The sequence below is a fragment of the Mauremys mutica genome, chromosome 1 (genome assembly GCF_020497125.1).
Source record: "Mauremys mutica isolate MM-2020 ecotype Southern chromosome 1, ASM2049712v1, whole genome shotgun sequence".
Lineage (NCBI taxonomy): Eukaryota > Metazoa > Chordata > Testudines > Geoemydidae > Mauremys > Mauremys mutica.
The window spans coordinates 253,393,113-253,419,265 of NC_059072.1; the positions used below are offsets into that span (position 1 = coordinate 253,393,113).

General features: G+C 45.3%; 1 protein-coding gene across 2 annotated transcripts in view; it reads left to right on the plus strand.

Moving 5' to 3' along the window:
• Positions 1-2,740: 2,740 nt before the first annotated feature.
• Positions 2,741-26,153, plus strand: part of GAS6 (growth arrest specific 6) — a 69,456-nt gene continuing 46,043 nt past the window's right edge. Inside the window, exons 1-2 of one of the 2 annotated variants that reach the window (XM_045007274.1) lie at positions 2,741-2,875; positions 3,493-3,659. In XM_045007274.1, the coding sequence (XP_044863209.1) occupies positions 2,806-2,875; positions 3,493-3,659 (237 nt within the window). In that variant the 5' untranslated portion in view covers positions 2,741-2,805. Of the gene's footprint in view, positions 2,876-3,179; positions 3,660-26,153 lie in introns of those variants that run through there. The other variant, XM_045007265.1, reaches the window with a different exon arrangement.

Genomic DNA, 26,153 nt, shown 5'->3' on the forward strand with positions numbered 1-26,153 from the left:
CAAATGGATGCTCATGGAGGGAGGGGTGACTGATGACTGTAGCTATCCCACAGTTCCCGCACTCTCCGAAAACCATTTGAATTCTTGACTGAGCTCCCAAAGCCTGAAGGGTCAAAAACATTGTCGTGGGTGGTTCAGGGTATATGTCATCAGCCCTCCCGCCCCCACCATGAAAGCAAAGGGAAAAAAATAGTTTCTCGCCTTTTTTCAATGTCACCGTATGTCTACTGGATGCTGCTGGCAGATGCGGTGTTGCAGCGCTACACAGCAGCATCCCCTTCCCTTGCCTTGCGGACGGCACAGTATGACTGATATCCATCATCATCGTCCCGTGAGTGCTCCTGGCTGGCCTCGGTGAGGTCGGCTGGGGGCACCTGGGCAAGAATGGAAATGACTCCAGGTTATTCTCTTCTTTAAGTTCTGTCTAATGGAGATTCACTCCTGCCTGGAATATCATGGCAGCTGGAGGCTGCCCTCCCCTCCCCCCTTTGATCTCTGCTTGCAGAGGCAATAAAGTCAGTGTTGTTTCTTATTCATGCATTCTTTATTACTTCATCACACAAATGGGGGGATAACTGCCACGGTAGCCCAGGAGGGGTGGGGGAGGAGGGAAGCAACGGGTGGCGTTGTTGCAGGGGCACCCCCTAGAATGGCATGCAGCTCATCATTTCTGTGGGATGTCTGGGGCTCTGACCCAGAGTGGCCGTTTGCCTCTCTGGTTCTTTAGTAGGCTTGCCTGATATTCTAGGCAGGACTGACTCTCCATTAGACAAAACTTAAAGAAGAGAATGACCTGGGGAGTCATTCCCATTTTTGTCCAGGCGCCCCCGACCGACCTCACGGATGCCGGCCAGGAGCACCCATGACAGCAGCAGACAGTACAGTATGACTGGTAATCGTCATTGTCAACTTGCAAAGCAGCAGACGGTACAGTAGAGCTGGTAACCGTCTTTGCTAACTTGCAAAGGCAAGGGGATGCTGTTGTGTTGCAGTACGGCATCTGTTAGCAACATCCAGTAGACATACGGTGACAGTGAAAAAAGCCTGAACAGGCTCCATGGTTGCCGTGCTATGGCATCTGCCCGGGCAATCCAGCGAAAAGGGCGTGAAATGATTGTCTGCCATTGCTTTCATGGAAGGAGGATTGACTGACGACATTTACCCATAACCACCTGTGACAAATTTTTGGCCCCATCAGGCATTGGGATCTCAACCCAGAATTCCAATGGGCGGGGGAGACTGTGGGAACTATGGGATAGCTATGGGATAGCTACCCACAGTGCAACGCTCTGGAAGTCAATGCTAGCCTCGGTACATGGATGCACACAGCCGAATTACTGTGTTTAGTGTGGCTGCGTGCACTAAACTTTATACAATCTGTTTCTAAAAATCATTCTGTAAAATCGGAATAATCCCGTAGTGTAGACATACCCTCTGTCTTCTCTGTTATATATCTCTTAACGTGCAGTGACCTACAAGCTTATATATGCAACTGAAGACCTCTGTGCCCATACAGAACATCTTTAAAGTCAATCAGGGCATAAATACTGGCAGAATATCATTGTTCTATATAGTGTCATTTTAATATTTTATGCATTACTTTTCTATCCTTTTTCATGTCCTTAGAACTAATTTCATGTTTTAACTGCTACTGTGTTCTGGGAAGGAAAGTATATGTATACTCAAATATCTTATTGTATTTAAAATATTAAAACATCATCTATTGATCAACAAGTTTGGGGAAATGTTTCTGCCTATTTACATAAGCCTGATAACTGCAGGTATTTTGAAGCATTTACAGCATCACTGTGCTATCTGTCATAGTGTAACTGCTGATGAGTCATAAGTGATTGGCAGATATGAGAATACACCATTTTAGTTAAATCAACATCTAAGTAATCTCCAAGTTTTCCCCTTGGAGGCCATTAGCTGAAAATATAAAACTGAAAAGTGGAACCTTTATTTGTGAAGAAAAATATATAGGGGGAAAATAATCTAAGCACCCTATTTCAACTAGAATTGGGTTTGGTTTGACCTCTAATTCGTTTTATTCCCACTAATAATTGTAATCAATTTACATTTAATCTGATTCCAGGGAGGAACTCCCGCCTCAACTTTTGGGGTAAACTTTTAGCTTATCAATATATCTTCCTTTTAGGTATTCGAACAATACGCTGCTCATTTAGTTCTTCTAAATCACTTAAACCTCAATCCTACTCATATTTACACACGTGCTTGATTTATGCACAAAACTAGTCCCACTGCAGTAAATCCTCAAAGCTGAGCCTTAAACCTGCGAGCAGTTGCGTTCAATGGGATTGCTGAGGTGGTGCATAAAGCTGTTTGCAGAACCGGGGCCGTAGATTTCCAGGGCTCAGGTACTCCAGGGACGAACGCAAACCAAGGCGGCGAGTTGAGCGAGAGCCGGCGATGAGATGCAAAGGGGGAAGCCCTTGCACAACGCATGAATGCGCTATGGCCGGGGCTGTTTTTAAAGGGGTCGCTCACTGGGCTGCGTTAGGCACCTGCGGGCCCCGGCAGTTCAGTCCCCGCGCGCAGCTTGTCTCCACGCGCCCGCGCTCCACGCCCCGCGGCGCTGCTGCCGCCCCGAGCCAGAGGCGATAGGTGTGTCCGCGCGGCCCGGCCGGTCCAAATGATTGGGCGAGAGGAGCGCGAGCGACTCCCCTGCCGGGCTCTGCTGCAGCCTGCGCGCGCGCCCGCCTCGCTCCCACAGTAGCCGCGCTCTCCCCGCTCGCGCCGGAGCGCCCCGCTCCTCCTGCTCCCGCAGCCCGGCACCGCCGCAGCATGGCGCAGCCCGCGGCCGCCCTCGGGGCCGCCCTCCTGCTAGTCCTGCTGGCCACGGACTCCTCGCCGAGTGAGTGCCTCGGGGGCCGCCGCCCCGCCCGGGGGGGGAGAACAACGCCCCTCGCCGGGACCCCCTCCCCCGCAGCAATGCACCAGCCCAGCCTCTGCGGCGGGGTGCGGGGGAAAGCAGCACCAGCAGCAGCTCCCCCTTTGCTCCCAAGGGCACCCGGAGAGCGTTTGGCGGGACCGGGGGGGGGGGAACACTGGCATTGTTGCGTGGGCAGGAGTAGTGGGGGCATGGCTGGGTGCACGCGTGTGGCATTGGTCTAGGGGGCTGGAGGGGCAGGCAGGGTGTGAGCGCACCCCTGGGGCATTGCACGGGTGGTGCAATGCCGCGTCTGCCCGGTGTTTGGGGAGCGGGGTTGGTGCATGAGCGTGTCTCGTGCGGGCAGGCGCTGCGGAGAGGACGTGCTAGTGGCGGCGCTTTGTGCGGAGGGCAGCAGGGGGTGCGTGTCGCAAGGTGTCTGGAGCGGGGCCGGCCTGCTGTGACGCGGGCTCGCCTCTGTGAGGGGGTGCCCGCCCGTGGCACTGTGCTCCTGCCCTGTGCGGTGCCCAGCCGGCGGGTCGGATTTGAGTCCTGTATTTATCGCTGCTTTCCCCCTGCCCGGTGTTTGTCTGCGGCCGCAGCCGTGCTGCTGAGCGCCCCGGAGGCTGCCCAGTTCTTGCGGCAGAGGCAGCGCCGAGCCTACCAGATCTTCGAGGAGACCAAGCAAGGCCACCTGGAGCGGGAGTGCGTAGAGGAGCTGTGCAACAAGGAAGAAGCCAGGGAAGTGTTTGAAAACGACCCCGAGACGGTAAGAGTGATGAGCGGAGCTGCCGATATATTGGGGTTTTACTGACAATCTCTCGCTCCCCGGCAACAGCTGGAATGAGGGCGCCAGCTGTCTGCACAGCTGGGGAAGTTGTTTGGGGGAGGAGGCGAACCATTAGATAAATAACTGAAACCACAGCATAACCAGCGCTTCCCTCAGTAGGGTTGTGTGAGTGTTGTCAGGCCAAGCAAATACAGTTCAAAAAAAAAAGTCTGGATACATTTACTGGGCTGACAAAATTTTACATGAGATTCCTATTTAAAATATCCCTGTTCTGAGTTCAAACTTAAAGGGCTAAATTCACCCTGGTGTAACTCCAGCAAGTCAAGGAAGTTGCATCAAGGTGACAGTGTTAAGCATTTCTGTCTGGACACCTTTGTCTCCCTCTTCCCCCCATCCCTTGAAACCCCAGGCATTTAAAATCGTTTTGGCTGTGTCCCAAAACAATGTCATCAAAGAAATTTCACGAAAAAATACATCATAAATACTCTTTAAAACTTTCAAGCCTTTTTTAGTGAGTATTTTGAGTTTGTGGTTTAAGATTGGGATGGCTCTAAGTAAGAAAGTGGAGGCCAGAAATAATGAGTTTTATAGCATTTTTAATAACATGGCATTGCTGTAAATCTGCACGTCATCTAGCTTCACACTCAGTCACAGCCTACAAAAACAATGTAAAGTCCTCATGAATCTTGAGTATTCTGTTTCTGTGGCACTTTCTATGGCTATAGTTGTCTTGTTTTACTAAAGTTTGCTGCTTTTCTTTTCCAGTTAGCTTGCACCTTCTGGGTGTGCTGTTTTGAATAGGCTGCCCCCTTTCAGGGATTATCAGAGATTAGTTTAGTGGTGGGGAGTGAATTTCTTGGAGAGATGAGGCTTGATATTGCACAATGTGTTCATGTTAATGGTTTGATGCTTTTTGAGTGGGCGGAGATACATAGTTCAGGGCAGGGAGAGGGGGAGGACTTGGCTTTTCCTCTTGACTTAATGTTTTATATTTAAATGAAAACATGTCTTGACATGTACACCTTAATAGGCTAAGAGTGCACTGAATGCCCTACATCACAGTGCAGTGGATAGTTACAAAGCGAAAGTAAAAAGGACCACAATTTGCAAACAGATTCTAATGCTGGTTTTTCTTCTATCTGCAGTTCAGAGTTTAAGATCAAACTCCTATTTAGTTAGGTCCACTAAGTGTCTGTTACACTCCTGCCTGCGTGGATACGTTTGTACCTAGATACAATACTGTTTGGTGCTCTGTAAAATACATAGATTGAATGCAATATAAACACTTATAATGGGGTATCAGACTGGCTGACACAATTATTTTCCATATTCCCATTGAGCTAAAATGTTTTAGTAGAATCTTGCACTCATTCAGTGTAGTTGTGCAGAAAATATATACAAAATGCGAACTTGGGCCTTCCATAAATAAAGTTAATCTGAGGTCACCACTTGTATTTATTGGATTTTAGCCAAGAAATTGGCGAGGGTGAGCAAGTGTACAGCTTACTCACAGACTTGTTCACTGGAAGGGTAGGCTGCTGTAAACATATATAATGATTATGAAGAATAATACTTGGCAGTTATTTCACACTTTAGAAAATTATAAAGCTTTATTCCTATTATGAAGACATTGAAATCATTTGGGTTTTACATCTTCTCTATAGCTATAAATAAATTCCCTGAGACCTAGCCATGTTATTTAAGTACCTTTGAATAACAAATATTTTGCAGTTGATAATGCTTTGTTTTATATTTGTGGATTTATTTTATTTTATTGCAGCTGTTTGGTCTCTTTCTAATTTTTTGGGGGAAAAAAAACTTATAAGGGAATATTGTCAGGGTTACAGGCCTCTAATATTTGTATACACTTGCATATTCTACATGCACCCAAAATGTTATGTTTTAAAATGCCCCAAGCTCTGTAGGTCCTCTCCCGAGACAGCCACCAGCCCACCCAGAATACTGAATTTGTTAGGAATTTGCACATGTGGTTTTTGCCTGAGACAAATCTTACGCCCCTTCTAGTCTAGTTGCAGATCAATATGTGGCATGGAGACAGCATTTGTGCTGCTGAACAGTCAACTAAGGATTATGGACAGAGGTAAAATACCTATGCTATTATTACTACATCTATTGGCAGCCTACAGTGCTATTAATCATAAAGTAGCAGGGATAGATGAAGTCCCATTCAGGGAACACTGTTGCTTCTTTGACAGAGCCTAGGAGATTTTGATGGCCAGTTGTTCCTCATCATTTAGTGCTCTCATCTGTAGAACCGCACATGACTTAATCTTGTCCCCTCTCCTTCTTTACTTTTATATGAGACAACTGAGGGGATTTGCTAGATGCTATGATCTGTGATGCTATTAATACACAGATGACAGTCTTACCCTGTTGACAGAGAGAATCGGGGACCTGTGAGAAACAGCTGGCTCAGACTCAGTTCAGGAAAGATGGAAATGAAGCTAGATTGCAGTTTGAGTAATAGCACTAGCTGTGACCTCATCTCTCAGCAGAGGAAGTCTGTCCTCAAGTTGTTTAGGATGGCTGGAGATTGCATCTTTACTTCTTGGATGTGGGCTGAATCACAGCGATCTATGCTTTGGTCATATCAAGAAGAGACTACTGTAGTGTATTCTACGACTGATCCTGAAGGCTAACCAGTAAGTGTAACTGGTTCAACAGACATCTATAAATTGTGGACTACATCATTCCAACACTCTGATTTATGCACTGGGGTTTTTCCAGCCCCAGATCTACTCCAAGCTCCTGATCCTTATCTTTAAAGCGCTAGATGAGCATGCGCATAGTCGCATGAATAACTGCTTCTCATTACACTTTTTGGAGCCTAAGGTCTGGTCTACACTACAGAGTTAGGTCAATGCAAGATAGCTTACATTGACCTAACTATAGAAGTGTCTACACTTACATTTTGCTCCTGCAGACGTAACTGCCCCGTTATGCCAACTTAGTAACTCCACTTCTATGAGTGGTGTAGAGTCAAGGTCGATGTAGTTAGGTTAAAACAGTGTCAGTATAGACACCACATTGCTTATGTTGACTATTACCAGCTTTCAATGCCCCACACTGACAGTACAATCGATGCAAGCACTCCTGATGAGGGGACACACTGCTGACACAAGGAGCAAAATGCAGATGTGCCCAAGCGATGTAATTACTGCAGTGACTGTATGCTGATATAAATTAGGTCATTTTAATTTTGTAGTGTAGACACAGCCTAAGGTTTAGTCTAAACTAAGGGCTTGTCTACACAAGGTAGCTAGAGCATAGTAAACAAGGGTGTGAATTTAGTGCAGAGGAGCTAGTATGCTTTGTTCACAAGGGGAGTTATTCTTATTGCACACTAAACCTTGGGCAGTGGAGTTTAATTCATTTCCAGAGTGTAAGCTCATGCGCACAGAGGCACTCTTAGCACTCGGTAAGAGAGACTGCAGGGGGAGTTGGTGCAGAATAGCTAACTACTGCAGGCTTTTTCCTTATGTAGACAAACCCTTAGATTTAAAGAAATGATATGAAATCATATTAGCTAGTTACAGTTTAATGCCTTCAAAAACCTCTAGTCAAGACAAGGCAAGTTGTACTTCACTATGTGCTAAGCTGGTCAAGTAAAAAGCCTAGATTTCCTGCTAATCCTATAAAGTTTGCTCCAGAGCCAATTTTGGATTTTTATCTTGTGGAAAGATAGCTCTGTTGACCCAATAAACAGAAATGGAACATTTTGACTTGCACCTACAGTAGGTAGGATGACTACATGGTTGTCATTTTGGTGTCTTGCACGCATTCTTTTATTGACCAACTCTTCGGAAACACGCCTGCAAACAGATGTTAGCAAAGATGGAAAGTCTCTTAAACCTGAATGGTGGTGTTGCCACATTTGTGATTACTTGAATCAACTGTTAGTCACATTATACCATGTAGGGTTAAATTAACCATTTATTTGCAAGTAAATACAGCTTTTTGTTTTATATTAGGGAGAATATTGACTAGTCCCAGACTGGAGGAGGGAAGATCATTTGTTACATTTCTAGTCTGAAATTTTTTCCTACCCTTAAAAGAAAACAAGGTTGTAGTATCTGTATGACTATAAATGGTAAAAACAAATACATGCTACATTGGCGTAGTCTTGCAGCCTATCTTTTCAATGAAGCCTATTGCAGCATCTTTATATATTGCTGCAGAACTCCTGGATAGGCCGAAATCTTTTGGCAGGTAAAAGAGGCAAGTAAAATAATCAGAGAGAATTTCAACAGATAATATTGATGGAGAAAAATAAGAAAGGGAGCATGTTAATGGAGGAGGATTGCTTTCTAGTGCAACATTTTAAATAAATGAGCTAGGTGTGATAAATAAGGTTGAAGTTGCAAAACATCTTGGATACAGAGATAAGAATGTTATCTTAGTTAACATGTTGATGAGGGCCTTTATGAAAGGCAGTAATACACAAATATTTGCCTGTAGTATTCCGTCAGCTATTATTAGCTTGCTGATAAACTGGTCTGGAATTTGGCTGACCAATTCCTAAAATGGAATTTCTACAATTGTATGAGTAGAATGAAGGGTGCAAGGGAAAGTAACTAGCAATTTTTTAGAAGCAGCAAAGAGTCCTGTGGCACCTTATAGACTAACAGACGTTTTGCAGCCACAGGACTCTTTGCTGCTTCTACAGAACCAGACTAACACGGCTACCCCTCTGATACTTGACAGCAATTTTTTAGTGAGCATGGATTTCACTTTTTAAAAAGTGTGATAGGTCAGCTTGGTATGAGGGGGGATTAGGATGCAGTCTCTTGTTTTCGTCAATTGTTGCTGCTACTGAGCTGCCACAGCAGCTATTTGCCACAATAGTCATTTGTTTTCAGTTGTTGTTACTACCAAGAAATTACTAGTATTTTTGCTGTAGACATTTGAAATTTCATTACAGTAGATCAGGGGTCAGCAACCTCTGGTATGTGGCGCGCCAGGGTAAGCACCCTGGCATGCTGGGCCAGTTTGTTTACCTGCCACATCTGCAGGTTTGGCTGATCGCAGCTCCCACTGGCTGTGGTTCGCCGCTCCAGGCCAATTGGAGCTGCGGGAAGTGGCGTGGGCCGAGGGATGTGCTGGCCGCTGCTTCCCGCAGCCCCTATTGGCCTGGAGCAGCGAACCACAGCCAGTGGGAGCCGCGATTGGCCGAACCTGCGGATGCGGCAGGTAAACAAACTGGCCCGGCCCGCCAAGGTGCTTACCCTGACGAGCCGCGTGCCAGAGGTAGCCAACCTCTGCAGTAGATCTTTTAAGGATTCTGGCCAGATCCTCAGCTGGGGTAAATGACTTCAGCTCTGTTGAAATCAATGGAGCTATGTCAGTTTACACCAGCTAAGGATCTAGCCCTCTGTGTTTACTGTGCACATTTAATGTAACATGGAAAACCAGTTAATATTCATTTCTGTGCAGGGTGGGCAACTGACTTCCCAAGATACGTATGGATAAGTCCCACTGTGTATCAAAGGGTTCACATCTTTACAGCCTTTGGCACTTCTGTTTTGGCAGAGATGTAGACAAGAGAACTGGTATAGTTACACAAGGTATGTAGCATAATTCACTGATTGCCTAATGGCTACTTCTAGTGATTGAAAACAAAAAATGGTATCTGAGATAAGAAAGCATGAGTTGTCTTTTTTTGTCTTCTGATTTTTTTCTCCATGCAGAATTTTTTGACATGGATGCAAATTTGGCATTGTTGTTCTAAATTTCTGCCTTCAGGATAGATGTCTAGCATCAGAGAGCAGTAGATATAGTACCAGACATACTGGATCTAAGCATGGTTTCAGTTATGAATTTAGCTATAGAGCGGACACATGAAGGCTTGCAAGGACATAGACAATTTAACTCTTCTAGGAAAAGTATGAGTCACAATGGGTGCCTCTTATCATATTTTTAAAAAACCCTCCACATTCTTTGTGTTCAGCTGAGCTTACCAAGAATTTGTATTTATGAAGCAGGAGCAATGGCCAGTGTATAGTAAAGGTCAGCTGTATAGTTCAATTGAGTGGTCTTGTTAAGTATGAATGTTTGTTATTGTCCCGTCACATGATGTGTACAATACAACACAGTTAAGTTACAAACATAGACTACAGTTTCTGAAACTTTACTCCCCTCTTCTAGGAAGGATGTTGGCAGTAGAAATATTTAGGTCACACTTCTAATAATAGAGATGTAAATATAGATATCTAAATATTAATATCACATTAGAAAAGTAGCAAGAAATGTAATGGTGGAAGGAGGGAAGGGGAGCTAAGGCCTGGTCTACACTAGGACTTTAATTCGAATTTAGCAGCGTTAATTCGAACTAACCGCTCAACCGTCCACACCAGGAAGCCATTTAATTCGAACTAGAGGGCTTTTTAGTTCGAATTCGGTACTCCACCCCGACAGGTGGAGTAACGCTAAATTCGACATGGCTAGCTCGAATTAGGCTAGGTGTGGATGCAAATCGAACTTAGTAGCTCCGGGAGCTATCCCACAGTGCACCACTCTGACGCTCTGGACAGCAGTCGGAGCTTGGATTCTCTGACCAGCCACACAGGAAATGACCCGGGAAAATTTGAATTCATTTTCCTGTCTGGGCACTTTGAATCTGACGTCCTGGCTGGACATCGGGGCGAGCTCCGCAGCACCTGCAACGATGCAGAGCTCTCCAGCAGAGGAGTCCGGCCAATCCAAGAATAGAAAGAGGTCCCCAGCATGGACAGACCAGGAAGTCCTGGATCTGATCGGTGTGTGGGGTGAGGAGTCTGTGCTGTCGGAGCTGCGCTCCAGCAAGCGGAATGCAAAGACCTTCGAGAAGGTCTCCAAAGCAATGATAGAGAAAGGATACAGCCGGGATGCAATGCAATGCCGTGTGAAAATCAAGGACCTGAGACAAGGCTACCAAAAAGTCAGAGCGGCAAACGGACGCTCCGGAGCCCGGCCACAGACATGCCGCTTCTACGAGGCACTGCATGCCATTCTAGGTGGGTCTGCCACCACTGCCCCACCAGTGACCGTGGACTCAGTGGATGGCATAGTGAACCTGGACAGTTCCTCCTCGATGTTCGCCGATGGGGAAGATGAGGAAGGGTCTGTGGAGGACGGCGCAGGTGACAGCGAACACAAAACCGCTTTCCCTGACAGCCAGGATCTCTTCATCACCCTCACAGAGATCCCCTACCAACCCTCCCCGGCCGTTAACCCGGACTCTGAATCAGGGGAAGGATCAGGCGGTAAGTGCTATAAACATGTAAACATTTATTTTTTATAAAACAGGTATAAAAAAATAGAAATGCTATATATAAAATTTTCAATGAAAAACTATATGAAAAGTAGGTCCACACATATAGGGATTGAACAATAATCCTCCAGGGACAATTCAAGAAAGGTCTCATTTAGGTCCTCGAAAAGCCTCCGCAGGAGGTTCCTGGGGAGAGGTGCCTTGTTGGGTGCTCCGTGGAAGCACACTCTTCCGCGCCAGGACATCCTTATGTAGATGGGAATCATCGCCTCCACAAGCATGGCCGCATATGGTCCTGGTCTCTGCAGGGCTTCCCTTAGCATCCGCTCTTTGTGACTCCGAGGGACCCGCATCAGGGTGATCTCGTTCATGAAATGCTGCATCTAATTAGGGCAATTAGTGTATTGTTACTGTTGTGAATGGTTGACTTTTACTTTGCATAACAATGACCCTCGCTTAACAGCCACGTGTTGTAGGCCACATAGGAAAAGCATACATTGATCTTTCCCGTGCACTGGCGGGAGTGGCTGGAAAAGGGTCAGAGTATATGATTTCTAGATTGCCTTTAGCGGGAGGGCACAGCTATCCATTAACTGATAAGCAGAATGTACTGTAAGGCTTACCAGGACTGTCTGCTAGACGGATTCAGCTGTCTCTCCCCACTTGTCCGCTCTCCTGTGCAATGCCGCAGCCAATGAGAGCGTATTCCGAAATCTCGAACTTGTCCTGAGATCTCATGAGACTTGTTGCCCTGTATGGTCTTGTTCAGAGAAACTGACTAGACTGTGTTCACTGTTCGCAAACATGTATCTGTTCAAGGAAATCAGTTACTTTTCCCATCACACAGCTTCGGCTCTTTCCCGGACTGCCCCGGCATCCCCCTCGCAGAGGCTGGCGCAGATTAGGCGGCGAAAGAAAAAGACTAGGGACGAGATGTTTGCGGAACTGATGGCCTGCTCCAGAGCTGAGGCGGCAGAGCAGAGACAGTGGAGGGAGACCCTATGTCAACAGCATCGCACACACATCGAACGGGAGGATAGCTGGCGGCAGGAAGACCAGCAGGCGACTCAAACGCTGCTTGGCCTAATGAGGGAGCAAACGGACACGCGCCGGCGCCTTGTTGATGTTCTGCAGGACCGCAGGCAGGAGGACAGAGCCCCCCTGCAGTGTATCTGCAACCGCCCTCCCCCGCCAAGAAGTCCTGCCCCCCCTCACCCAAAAGTACAAGACGGAGGGGCGGTAGGGGCCGTGAGAACTGTCACTGCACCACTGCATAGCGCTAATGTACCACACACCTCTCACGCTATACATTTGTAGAAGTGCTTCCCTTACAGGCTCACCCAGTCCCAAATCCAAGTTTCATCCCCCCACTGTGTATTAGATTATTAAAAGCTGTTTGCTGTTATTCACTGTTTCGGTCACGTCTTTCGTGTCAGAGGATTTTTTTGTGTATGGGAGGGGGAGGGGATTTATAATTGCACGGTATAGCCTACATTACCAGGGTACAGACTTGGGGCCATGATCAACTGCAGGGCACACACACACTGCAGTCAGTAGGCACCAGGGTCACTCTGTGTGGTGTATGCTGCCCCAGGTCATTCTGTGATGTGTATGCTTGTCCAGGGTCCTAGCGCCTGCCACCCCCTTAATGTTAAGGCACGCTGCCCTTACCATGCACTTCCACCGTAGCACCGAGCCTCTCCGCTGCCCTGAGCCCCAACAAGAGCCCTCATCCACGGACAGATACTCACCCTTCCCCCACACCCCTCACCCCTTCTTACGCCCAAACCCGCAGCCCACTGCCGTCATCCAAACCCCTTTCCAAAGAAGGCACCACTCGCCCCTTCCTGCAAACCCACCCCTTCCTGCAATCCCTCCCCTTCATGCACAACCACTTGCAACCGTCCCCCACCCCAGAGACCTATGTAGGAGCAGGAGGATGTCATTCCTCTATGGAACAAGCGGTCTGTACATCAGTGCACACCGTGCCCAGCACAGTATGCGTCCATGTTTCAACACCTGAACAGAAATGCAAAGTAAAACAAAGATTTATTAATAATGAGTGTAACAATTAATTTGCTTTAAAACGTGCTTTGGAAGTGGGGGAAACTTGGAGAACGGGGTATGTAACCGCAGATTGAAATCGACACATACAGACACAGGCCCAGGGTCAGTTTCTCTTGAAAGCAAGTGGAGAGTCATAGGTTACCCTGCTCTCCGAGGAAACTTGCTTTCAAAGCCTCCCGGATACACAGCGCTTCCCGCTGGGATATTCTCTCGGCACGGGTGTCTGGCTGAGCGTAAACTGCAGCCAGGCGATTTGCCTCAACCTCCCATCCGGACAAAAAGGTCTCGCCCTTGCTCTCACAGAGATTGTGTAGCACACAGCAAGCAGCAATAACTACGGGGATATTCTTTTCGCTGATGTCCGAGCGAGTCAGTAAGCTCCGCCATCTCCCTTTGAGACGTCCGAAAGCACGCTCCACCACCAATCTGCATTTGCTCAGCCGGTAGTTGAAGAGTTCCTTCTCTCTGTCCAAGGCGCCTGTATAGGGCTTCATGAGCCAGGGCATTAGCGGGTAGGCTGGGTCCCCGAGGATCGCTGTAGGCATCTGCACATCCCCAACCGTTAGTTTGTGGTCCGGGAAGAAAGTACCTGCCTGGAGGCGTCTAAACAGACCAGAATTCCTGAACACGCGCGTCATGAACCTTGCCCGCCCACCCAACGAAGATGTTGGTAAAACGTCCCCTATGGTCTACCAGTGCTTGCAGCACCATTGAAAAGTAGCCCTTTCGGTTAATGTACTCACTGGCCTGGTGGGCTGGTGCCAGGATAGGGATGTGAGTCCCATCTATAGCCCCACCGCAGTTTGGGAATCCCATCGCGGCGAAGCCATCTATGATGTCCTGGACATTTCCGAGAGTCACTACCTTTGAGAGAAGTTGCTCAACGATTGCGTGGGCTACTTCAATCACAGCAACCCCCACGGTAGATTTGCCCACGCCAAAGTGGTTCGCTACTGACCGGTAGCTGTCTGGCGTTGCAAGTTTCCAGAGGGCTATGGCCACTCACTTCTGCACACTCAGGGCTGCTCGCATCCGGGTGTCCTGGCGCTTCAGGGCAGGGGACAGCAAGTCACAGAGTTCAAGGAAAGTGCCCTTACGCATCCTGAAGTTTCGCAGCCACTGTGATTCATCCCAGACCTGCAGCACTATGCGGTCCCACCAGTCCGTGCTTGTTTCCCGGGCCCAGAATCGCCGTTCCACACCATGAACTTGACCCATTGCCACCATGATCTCCACGGCGCGGCGTACCCTGCTTTGTGAGAGGTCTGCGCCACTCTGTGAATTCCTGTCCTCACCGCGCTGCCGGAGCCTCCTCGCCCGATTTCTCAGCAGCTGACTGTGGAAGAGGTGGACGATAAGGTGCGAGGAGTTGACAACGGCCATAAGTGCAGCAATGATCGCAGCGGGCTCCATGCTCGCAGTGCTGTGGCGTCCGCGCTGTAACCGACCAGAGAAGGGCGCGAACAGATTTCCCGCTGGAGCTTTCAGGGAGGGAGGGCGTGATTGACGGTTCAATGACAACAGTTACCCAAAAGCACCCTCGACACATTTTTCCCCCAGGATGCATTGGGAGCTCTACCCAGCATTCCAATGGGCAGCGGGGACTGCGGGAACTGTGGAATAGCTTCCCACAGTGCACCGCTTCCAAAGTCGACGCCAGCCATGTTACTGTGGACTCAGAAATTCGAATTAGTGTATTTACTGTGGATACACAAATTCGACTTCATAAGGTCGAATCCACAAATTCGACTTAAGTAGATTCGAAATAGTCTTGTAGTGTAGACAAGGCCTAAGAGGTGTAAAATGTCTTCAGGTTCTGTTAGTGGATATATGTAGTCTAGACATGAATAATATTTATATTATCTTTCAGTCTAGAAATCCTCATCCCTTTATAGAATATTATCTCAATCAAGGCAAAATCTTGCAAGATTTGTTCTAGAAAATCTTTTTTTAACATTTTTATATTCTTAAAGTATTTTGCTACATTGTAAATGAAGGGCCAAATTACTGCTGGCATAAAGGGGGCCAGCTCAGTTAAAATCATTAGAGTGGTATTTGTTTATGCTTATGCTAAATGTACCCAAGAGAGTGTGAGAATTAGAGAAAGCAGCAAAGAGTCCTGTGGCACCTTATGGACTAACAGAAGTTTTGGAGCATGAGCTTTCGTGGGTGAATACCCACTTCATCAGATGCATGAGAATTAGAGGAGAGTTTTGGTCTAATGACCTAAGCTAAGTATACTACAGAATGGAATCCCAGACACAACTGTATGAGATTTATAGATTTCAAGAAAGGAAATTTTGGGGAAATTAAGAAATGTTGTGAACCCAGTGCAGCAGGAAACTGTACTGGAAGAGATGAGCCAAATTTGCCACTGACTCTACTGGAGTTGTGCCTGTTTGAGCTGTGTCCACTTTCGCAAGTGTGGAAAAAAGCTGGGAATCCTGAAACACATCATAACTAACACACAATGGACCACAGTTCCTCTGTGAGGAAAAACATGAGAAACTAGAAGCGCCTAGTATGGGGTTATGAGAGACTGTTCATATATATGATGGAAAAAGGAAACTTAAAATAGAGAATTGTGAGGGAGTGGGATTATACAGGGTTGGAGCAAAGGAAGAAGCACAGGAAAATCAGAATGAGTTAGTGTGATAGTGTGAGCCAAAGAATTCTAAGGATACAATGAACTTTTATAATGATATTGGGGGTTGAAAGGGAGAGTAAGGAATAAATACCAGAGAGAAAACAGGCCCATTAAGAAGTCAGGGGAAACAAAATCAATTATGATTCTAAAATGGCAGAACAGCTTCCTTTTTAAATAAAGAAAAGGGGAACTGGACTATTGGGAATTAAGGCAGACAGTACATCTGTTGATGAAAATCAGGTAAAGGATTACACTGGAAACATTGAATATGTACAAATTGGCAGTTACAGTTTGTGCTTTCCAGGGTCTTCAGTGAACCATTGACAGTTACTTTTAAATAGTTATGAAGAACCTGTGAAGCACCAGAGGATTGGAAGGAAACCAGAAAATGTGATACTGTTCTCCTTTAAAATGGAAAAATGTAATCCTGGTAACTATCATCCAACACACCCAGTTTCAAACCCTAGTAAGATAATTGAACAAATATTAAGTGACAATATTCCAAGCCACTTGAAACCAGGATTCATCATCTCCTTACATCACTCTTTTTCTCTCATATCTGGTGGAAGTTATTGAACAGATCTCTCCTCCTCCTTGTCTGCTCCCTTCATGGCTGTTTTACTGTGGCAGTCTATTCCCTAGGCTCTCTGCTTCAGCAACATCCCTGTTAGTGAGGTTCCTTTTTTCTGTTTCCTTGATTATAAACAGTGAAACCCAAAGAGGGAGAGGCTTGTGAAGCTGAGGATAAAGAGCAGGTCTTGGTGTCCTGCCCACACTAAGGCGCCTTGTGTTGCCTGCCAGTGTAGGACAAAGAGAACCTAGCTGAAGAGAAGGAGGGAGAAATGAATGGGAGGCTGCAACTGGGCTGAATGACACCTGGTGGTGGCGCTTTTCAGGACAGCACGCATCAGATTTACTCCTGGAAGAGTGTTCCAGTGAGCTCCAGAACAGTTCATCAGCATTGAATGGGGAAAGAAGGATGGCTTTGTCATTAAGAGGCTGGACTGGGACCCAGGAGATCTAGGTTTAATTCTTGGTTCCACCACAGACTTCCAGTGTGACCTTGGGCATGTTGCTGAACTTTCCTGTTCCTCAGTTGTCTGTCTGCTCTGAGACTAAGGGTATGTCTACATTAGTACTTCTGTTGGTAAAACTTTTGTTGGACAGGGTGTGAAAAACACACCCCTAACTGACACAAGTTTCACCAACCGAAGCACCGGTGTGGGAACTGCTATGTTAGCGGGAGACGCGTTTCTGCTGACATAGCTACTGCCACTCGTTGGGGGTGGTTTAATGATGCCAACAGGAGAGCTCTCTCCTGTCGGCAAAGAGCGGCTACATGGGAGACCTTACAGCAGTGCCGCTGCAGCAGTACAGCTGTTCCGCTGTAAGGCCTGTAGTGTAGACACAGCCTGAGTCTATTCATGTGGTGAAGTGCTCAGGTTCTGTGGGTAATGAAGGTTTAAATTAAAAAACTCTGTGTAAATAATTGAAATAAGAGCAAAACAATAAAAGATATTAACTCACCTTCCTTATCGTTCAAATATTTTTGGACCCACACAGCTACAACACCACCATATACAACAGTGGAATAAAATCAATAGACTAAGGGAATGTGATAGATGTAGTGTAATGTATCTGTACTTGAGTAAAAGATTTAATACAGTGTTCTCTGAGACCTGACTTGAACATTTAATTCAGAATGGATGGGATATGTGCCTGGTCGTTCTGTTTGAATGATGTATGACTGAATGATCCCAAAGAGTAACGATAAATGGTAATGTATCAAGTTGAGGGGAGATGTCTTTTTTGATTACACCAGGGATAGTTATGTCCAGTGTTTTTTTAACATCATTGTTAATGATCCAAAGAGGGATAAACAATATATTAGTTAAATTTACAAATAATACACATTGGGATATGTTGCAACTAAAGAGGATGCAACGTGGTATTAGGGATGATTTGTAAAGAGGTTAGGTAAATAGAGACTGGAGAACAAATTAAATTCATCCTTTTAAAATTGCAGGTTATTATAGCTGAGGAAAAATATGGTACCAGTGGAAGATAGGTGGACTCCCCATGGAAGTGATAGAGGAATCCTCATGGCATGAGTAATTTAAAAACTGGACTAGATTAACATAGTTTATAACCAGCCCAGTGGAGACAGACTGTAATCCAAAATCATTAACAAATATCCTAGCATTTGGACAAGGAGGATCATTCTAATCCATTTCAAATAATTATTTCCTAATCAAGAATGGACTCAGACTGCCAGTAGAAACCCTCATTGTTTGCTGTTTGCCTTCTGTTCAACAATGAGCCATGTGGCTGTTTCTTTCTTTTCTTTCCATTTGTTACTATCTTGATATTATTTTCTTTAATTCATGCAAACTTGGTTTTATGGTTTTATTTTTTATTTTAATTTTAATTTTTGACCACAAAAATCCTTGACTGGCGCTCAAGAGTATGCTGTTTGGAAACAGTCCTGTGTCAGTGAAAGAAAAGATGTTTTAAACTTTGGCTTCCAGCTTCTCTGGTTCTATAGTGACACCTTGTATTCCCTTAGAATAGAAACACAACTGCTGGTACTAGAAATCCTTTTCTTAAAGGTATATTATAGTAAAGGTGAGTGGTTTATTGGGCAAAATCAGCAACTCAATGGACGGGACAGTCAGGGCTGGTGCAAGGATATTTTGTGCCCTAGGCGAAACTTCCACCTTGGGCCGCCCTCCCCCCGGTAACATTGGTTCATTGAGGGGCAAATCCCAATGAGCCTTTATAAACCCCAGGGGCCAGCCGTGCCCAGGGGCTGCTCCCCAGACCAGGTTCCCCCCGCCCCCTGAACTCCCCTGGAGGGTGCACAGCGCGCCCCTCCCCCCCATGAGCCGTCCCCACCCCCCGTGGCCCCTGCCCAGAGTCCACTCACTGGCTTTGCCGGGCTTGGGCTGCTGCAGCAGCTTGGCAGGGAGGAGCTGCCTTCTGGGGGCTCCTGCAGCAGATACATGCGGGCAGAGGCCCTCGTGCACCCCCCGGCTCCCCCCTTGCCACGCTTGGGCTCTGCGGCTCCCGGGACCGTGAGCTGCTGCCGCCGCTGCCCCTCCCAGAGCAGGCTCAGGGCCCTGCGCCCTGGTGGCGGCTCACATGCCCAGGAGCCGCAGAGCCCGAGTGTGGCGATGGATGAGCTGGGGGGCGCATGGGGGCTTCTGCCCGCATGCATCTGCTGCAGCCTGCAGGAGCCCCCTGGGGGGGAGCCAGGCCACAGCCTGGGCAGGAGGGGCGGAGGGCACGGCTGCTCCCTGCTAACAGCGCCACCGTCTTTGCAGGGCTCCTGCCCCCCTGCGCCACACCGGCTCCTCCATGGTTGGGGCTCACCGCCCCCGCAAGCCAATGCTCTGGCTCTCCGGTGCCTCTGGAAGGCGGCTTCTCCCTGCTGAGCCGGGGCACCGCTTTTTGGCGCCCCCAGGGCTGTCTTTAGGATTTATGGGGCCCTATGCAGTATTATTAAACTGGTGCCCCTATGCCCGACGGCAGCCTGAGCTTGCTGCCGAGCGGGGGCGGAGGGACAAGGCAGAAAGAATAACAAGACGCCCGGCCCACCTCACGGTGGTGGAGAGTCACAGTTCCCCACAGAGACCCCTGTACCCTCTCCCTCATGCAAAATGGACATGCAGAAGGTACCTAATTAAAAGCACTAAACTTGGGAATAAAAAAATGTCAGTCACAGGTTTTTTGATGTGCCCTGAAGTTTCAGACATTTATTTGCAAAAACTTTGTAGTAAGGGTGAGTCAACGGTCTTGCTGAATACAGCATTAAATATTATGGAATACATGATGCATCTCTTCTCTGTTTTACATTTTCTTAATCAGTATTTCTAAGCTGATTTTATATTTTAAATGTACTCTTACGCCTTCATAAAGTAATCATTCCAGATTACTACATATTTAACTCACTGAAACAGACATTATTTTAAATTAAACAGTCACAGAGGTTTAGTGTGTTCATAACAATGTTCACTGCTTTTAGAAAAAGGGAACAATAATTTACTGTGTGTGATCTCCATAACAATAGACGTGTTTATGAAATTTCACCAACTTTAAAAAATATGTTTCCAAAGATTTTAGGCATAACAAAGGATTTTATATCTTACTAAGGTATTGATTTTTCTTAAAACTAGTTCATCAGATAGTCAGAAGTAAAGAAAGGGAAACTCTTTGTTCAGCTATCTGGAAGCAAAGGGCTGTTGCTTCCTTCAAAGGGGGGAGAGGGTGAAGGGAGAAATGGATGGCAGAAAGGACAGGAAGACTTTGGAAGTAAGGGTTTTTTTTTGTTTTTTTTTTGTTTTTGTTTTGTTTACTATAGTAATAAAATGTGTATTTTAGATAAGGTGGTCTTTTGAAGAATTTATTTAAAAAAACATATGTCTGAAGATCCAAGCATTTAAGGCTAAAGATGATTGTGCATCTAAAAATCTATGCAAGGATTTTTTAGAGATGTGAATTTTATAATCTTCACCAACTCACTAATGAAATATTTTTAAAGCAAATTTTAAACCTAAGGTCCTTTAGACTGACATGTTCTGAGTAAATACATTCAGGGTATGGCTACACTTGAGATTTGCAGCGCCGCTGGAGGCTTTCCAGCGCTGCAATTAGTAAGTGTCCACACCTGCAGGGCACATCCAGCGCTGCAACTCCCTGGCTGCAGCGCTGGCCGTACACCTGGGTCTGCTTGGGGTATAAGCATTGCAGCGCTGGTGATCCAGCACTGCTCATCAAGTGTGGACACACACCAGCGCTGTTATTGGCCTCCAGGGTATTAGCAGATATCCCAGAATCCTTTTAACTAAATTACTCTCTTTGTTTTGTTATGCAGCCTCTCTTTGTTTTGTTGTGAACTCGGAGCTCCGGCTTGTTGCTACCGGAGCTGCTTATCTAAAAAACCAACACAGCTCCCGTTTGCTGTGATCAATCAAATGAGATAACCCCTGTGAATGAGGCAGGCAGGGAGTGAGTGTTTGCTTGACAGAGAAGATGCAGGCTGTTTGCAACTAAGAGTTAAGACTAAGGGGTCGGAAGCATTTTCTGATTTTTTCAAGGCAGGAAGCTAACACACAGTGTTGGCTCCAAAAATCCACTCTCTCTCTCTCCCCACGCTCCCTGTCACACTACGCCCCACCCCACCCTCTTTTGAAAAGCACGTTGCTGCCTCTTGAACGCTGGGATAGCTGCCCATAATGCATCACTCCCAACAGCGCTGCAAATGTGGCCACACACCAGCGCTGTTCCTACACAGCTGGATGACCAGCGCTGCAAACTACCAGCGCTGCAACTCATAAGTGTAGCCATACCCTCAGAAACTGACAGTAGATACCTGGGGGCTGGCAAATGCCTGTTAAATGTCTTCATTACCCCTTAAATTAACAGTTTCAGTGTTGTGCTAATAGTCTGGCAGGCTGGGGACTATTTCTCTTTTAACTAGTAGATCCCTTCCCAGGAAGACTCAGAGCCTGCAGGAAGGGACAGAACAGGGATAGGAAAACTGGTAGGGTGGACACTAAGACCAGTGGTGCCCCAGATTTTCAGGTGCCCAACCCAGCTGCCTATGCCTGAGGACGGTCCTGGGCGCCCCCAACCACTTGCTGCCCTAGGCGACTGCCTAGTTCGCCTAGTGGTTGCACCAGCCCTGGGGATAGCCATACTATTTGTGCTTGGGGATAGTTGTGCAGTGTGGAATGGGCATTTAACAGGCACTGTGCCCAAGTGCCACCCAAAGAAGATACAAGTTTGTGTTGTGGTGGCAGTACTGAAGACGGATCGGAACTCTAGTTGGGTGTTGAGCTGACTTGCTAGGTCCTGTAAAGTGTTGTTTGGTGAAAAATTACACACAGAAAAGCTGTGAACTATTTATGGGCCTGATTCTGCAATATGCAGAATACGTCACGAATTTCTGAATATCCTCAACTCCTACTGAGGTTAATAGGAGTTAATAAGGCTCAGCACTTTCCAGGGCTGAGCCCTTTGTGACCATAATCCATGACTGAGCTGACAAGCCATTTATGAGAAAGAAGGCTTGGGCACTCAACAAGGTATTAGCTCAAGCTGAATTTACATATTTGGTTGGAAATTATTAATTATAGCACAGTGCCATTTAATTATGTTGTTAGATTTCAAGCAAACCTCCTCCTTTTCCCTTTATGCATGGGAATTTTAGGGTTATAGTGCTGAATTTGCACCCTTAAAATGTGTGCAATAATTTGCTGACACAAATGATTACTGGTATCATTGCAGGCAAAAGTCAGCCATTTGGACTTGTAGCTAGATATAATGACTTACATTTGCACTGGCTAGTCATTTGCAAGTGTAAAACAAAAAAATGCAAGCACATAGTTTGGAAGCGCAAATTACATTTGTAAACCAGGAGGCTATGCCACATGGATGTTTTTCTAAAATATATGTTGCGGAAATTATTTTGGGGAAGTTCTGTGGCCTGTGTTATACAGGAAGTTGGATTAGATTTTCACAATGGTCCCTTTTGGTTTTGGAATCTATGAATCCTAGATGAAAACCTACTCGGTAAATAGAAAGTGGAAGGCAAGATCTATGTAAGGTTTTGAATAACAGTAAATGGTGCAGGGGTTGTCACTTAATTGTAAAATGTTGCAAGTAGACCAGAAAACCAAATGAATTCAATTACAAACTATTGTGCTGATTCCATGGGTCTACAGAGTACCTATCCTGATGAAGGTCGATAAGATGGTTCCCGTCTTCTGCTAGGGAAAGCATAGTGTTCTGTTGCAGGTTTTGTTGCACTGCATTTTGTTTCCTGAGGGTAAAAAAAAAAGCTAGGCTATTAAAGCAGAGCTGCAAAGAAAAAGCAAATTGGCTTTTATGTCCATTTATGCTTTGTTTGTGAAGTCTAAAGAAGGCCTGAGAAGATTCTCCCCTCCTCTGCTTTTTGTTGTTGTTGAACATTAGAAATTCAGATGTTGTCTCGCTTGAAGGACTGTGTCCCTGTCTACATTGAGAAAATGTTCATAAAACAGCCCACTTTTGCTAACACTGTTTAGTAGACCTGCTGGTGTTAACAACATTGGAAGCCCTAGTGTAGATGAACTCTCACCAGCTGCCACCAGTGTGTAAGCACTGTGTTGATTAGACCCGGCTCTGATAAGGATTACATGATATGACATTAAAACAAAACACAGGCAATTGATAGACAATCTACTCTAGGGCTCCCAATATTGCAGACTTAGTTTTAGCCACAGTGGGAAAATTTCCCTCTTGTAGGCAAGGTCTTGGTTATGTTTTCAGAAGAGCTATTTATATACTGTGACTTACCTAAGGACTGCTTTCCGAGTTGATGTTCCATCTTCTCTAAATATGTGGTGGGTCAATTATGACGCTGGTGTAAATTCACTAGCTTTGGGGTGGTAATGCCAGAGGTGAGTTTCATGGCAGTGGATTTAAAATAAACTGAAGTAAAGGACCAAATACCTATAAAAATTCTTCTGCCGTGGAATGATGGAAACAGAAAGTGGAAAAGAGATTGCATTCATCACATTTGAAAGACTCATTTTTTAAAAAGTATTTAAATCTCTTGAGTTAAAAATGAGTCTATCTCCTGGACCGTGAAAAAAAGGTCTCTTTCTCTTGAACTCAATGGAAGAAGGCAAGCAAGAGCCTGTCTGGAGAGACTGGCACTATGCCATAGTTCCACTTCATTGGAGGGGAGGGGGCTTGGATCATGTGAGACCTCTCCTGGACCTTCTCCTCTCCTCCTTTTTCCATTCCCACCTGAGATCTGTGCTGAATCAGTGTGGGGGCACATGTCACATTGTAAACTGCTTATTTACAGATGACATAAGCAACACCGGATGCTGCAGGGTATGCAAAGCCACCCTTGGAAGTTGAGGCTTCCCTAGGTACAAAAGTAGGTTGATTGACAAGTAGGATCCAGACAAAATGAGACATTGTATTGAGCCACAAGTAAGAGGCATTAACATTTTGCCTGTTTTGATGGGAGCACGCAGAGTTTGGAATTGTTCATACCTGCACTGATGGAGGCCATTCTCTGATGGAGGTTAACAGTTCCGTCATGCAGGGCTGGAGTGTGCTTGCCTTCCCTTCATTTGGAGTGGGATATTATTGACGGATGGGATAGTTATGCTGACTGGTGAGGTTGTGTTATGGTCTGGAAGATGTTTGTGTGTAATTTTGGGTAAATAAAGCATGTGCCTCATATCTTTTTTTTTTTATTGTAACAGTTACTGTAAAAACAAATCCGGGGAAAGGGGTGACAATATGTCAGTGTTAATTCCATTCTTTAGAGTCCTAGCTGGAAACGAACATTGACTATAATTATGTGGTTATTTTTGCCACTGTAGTGGCCACAAAAGGATCAGCTAATAAATTGTTGCCTTTTAATGCTATAGATACTAGGTGGCTTTCTGGATCGTGAGATGTCAACAAACTAATGTTTAAGTCAGCTAGTTCAAAACTAAACAATGCATTGAGTGCATCTCTCACCACATTTTTTTTTAATATTATGGATATATTAGCAAGCCACAAAATATTTCTCTTTGTATTATTTTTTATTCTTAGAAGATCCTGAAAATGGAATGGAAGACTCTTACTTTGCATACTTTTTGAGATATGTGTGACTATTTAGTAGGGGCTTGATCCTGCAAGGAGCTCAGGGCCCTCAACTCCCATTGAAATCCATGGGAGTTGAGGGTTCAGAGCACTTTTCAGGTTTGGGCTATCGGAATCTATGAAATGGGGATATAGAGCTCAGTGCTCATGCTAGAAAACAGGTAAGTTTCACTGTATTATTCTACAGACTAGAAACATTTCAAAGCTTTAATAATACAAAGTGCTAACCAGTGCTCCTGCAAAATAATACCACCTTGACATTAAGTCATTTTCTGTTCTAACAATTGGAAGTAATTCAGCATTCCTTTTGGGTTAATCCTTTGGTTTTAGCCAACCAAAAAAACAGAGAACCTCTAGCTCTTTGGAAACTTGCAACAGTGGAAATTCACCTGGACATGGTGGATGGGGAAGTCATTTTCAGCTCCGCTCTTGTTATTACTTTAATTCATTGTTCTTACAGCTTAGAACTAAGCCCATTAAATAAAAAGTTAAACCATCGTGAGCAAATGATATTAAAACGCATAATCGGTCTCATTTTTATTTAAAATATGTGACAAAGAGTGAACCATTCAAAGAGGCCCTCTACAGTCTGAGGGGCAATATTGATCTTTATTATTGATAAGGGAGGAGTTTGGTGTAAAATAAATAAATGGGCCACTGGAGGAAGGGAGAAAAGAGTTTAAAATTATATTGTAGACTTCAGTTGAAATTAATTACTTAACCTGTATGTCTCTGGGCCACAGCTTATAGTGGACAAACATCTGGTAAGTTTCATTTTGTTGCTGTTTGGAAAGCCCTGAGCAGTAGCAGAGGCAGTTTTGTCCATAGAATCAGTAAACTAGCATTGCACTAGTTTACCCTGAATTTGTGTTTAGAAGGTTATGTTTGCAACCAAAACAGCTAATAATTTTTAAATGGAAGTTTGGATTCTGAACAAGTTGATGGTACTTTCCCAATATTCGTCTTACTCATCACAAGTGAGTAGGCTAGTGGAGTTTTCTGCCCTGCTTCTCTTTGTAACAGAGCTCCAACAATCGTAATAGCAGCCAACTTAGATGAATGTACATGAAACATGCCACTTCTGTTCTTTCTGATTCACTTCAAATATTGCTTTTGCCAGTAAATTGATTAGGCTGGTGTCTGTGGTTGTGCTACATCCCCATTTTTCACAGCTGTAGGTTAACAAAGGGGAAAGATTTAAGAAAATTTCAGATCATTCTATCAGATACATACATCTTTTACAATTCAAGTACTGACTGTGGCTCAGTATGTTAGGTGCACATCCTGGTGCTCTTTGACATACTTAAACTGTTAGTGTGAAAATAAAAATAAATACAATTTTTGCTCCATGTTTTTCAAAGCTTTGATTTCTTACTGTGGCTAAAAAACAGTAAAAGTAGCCGAAATCCAAAGAAACCTGGTCTAAATGTTATGCTAAGGACCAGATTCTGAGGTCCTCACTGAGTCCTTAGTAAACCAAATTTTTAGTGATTCCATTGAGAGTGAAATTCTTGGCCTTGTATGTCCTTTTAATCTAAATGTGCTGCAGCTTTCACTAGTCTTTACTGAAGCTTCTTTGATTTTAGGTTGAGATCATGTGGCTGTGTTTCAGCAAATGGAGCTTGTTCACCAAAAGCTTTTGATCGTCTAGAGGAAGACAGTAATGCAAAATTATTCTAGATTTCATGACCTAGTTGGTCAATTGGATTGCAGCTGACAGTCCATGGGTGTCGTATCAGTGTGTGTATAATGCATGTGTGCGTGTGGTAATAGGAGTTTAGAGTAGTTTCAGAATCTTGGGAATTCTGCTGCCTAAACGGATCTTGTGGTACACAAG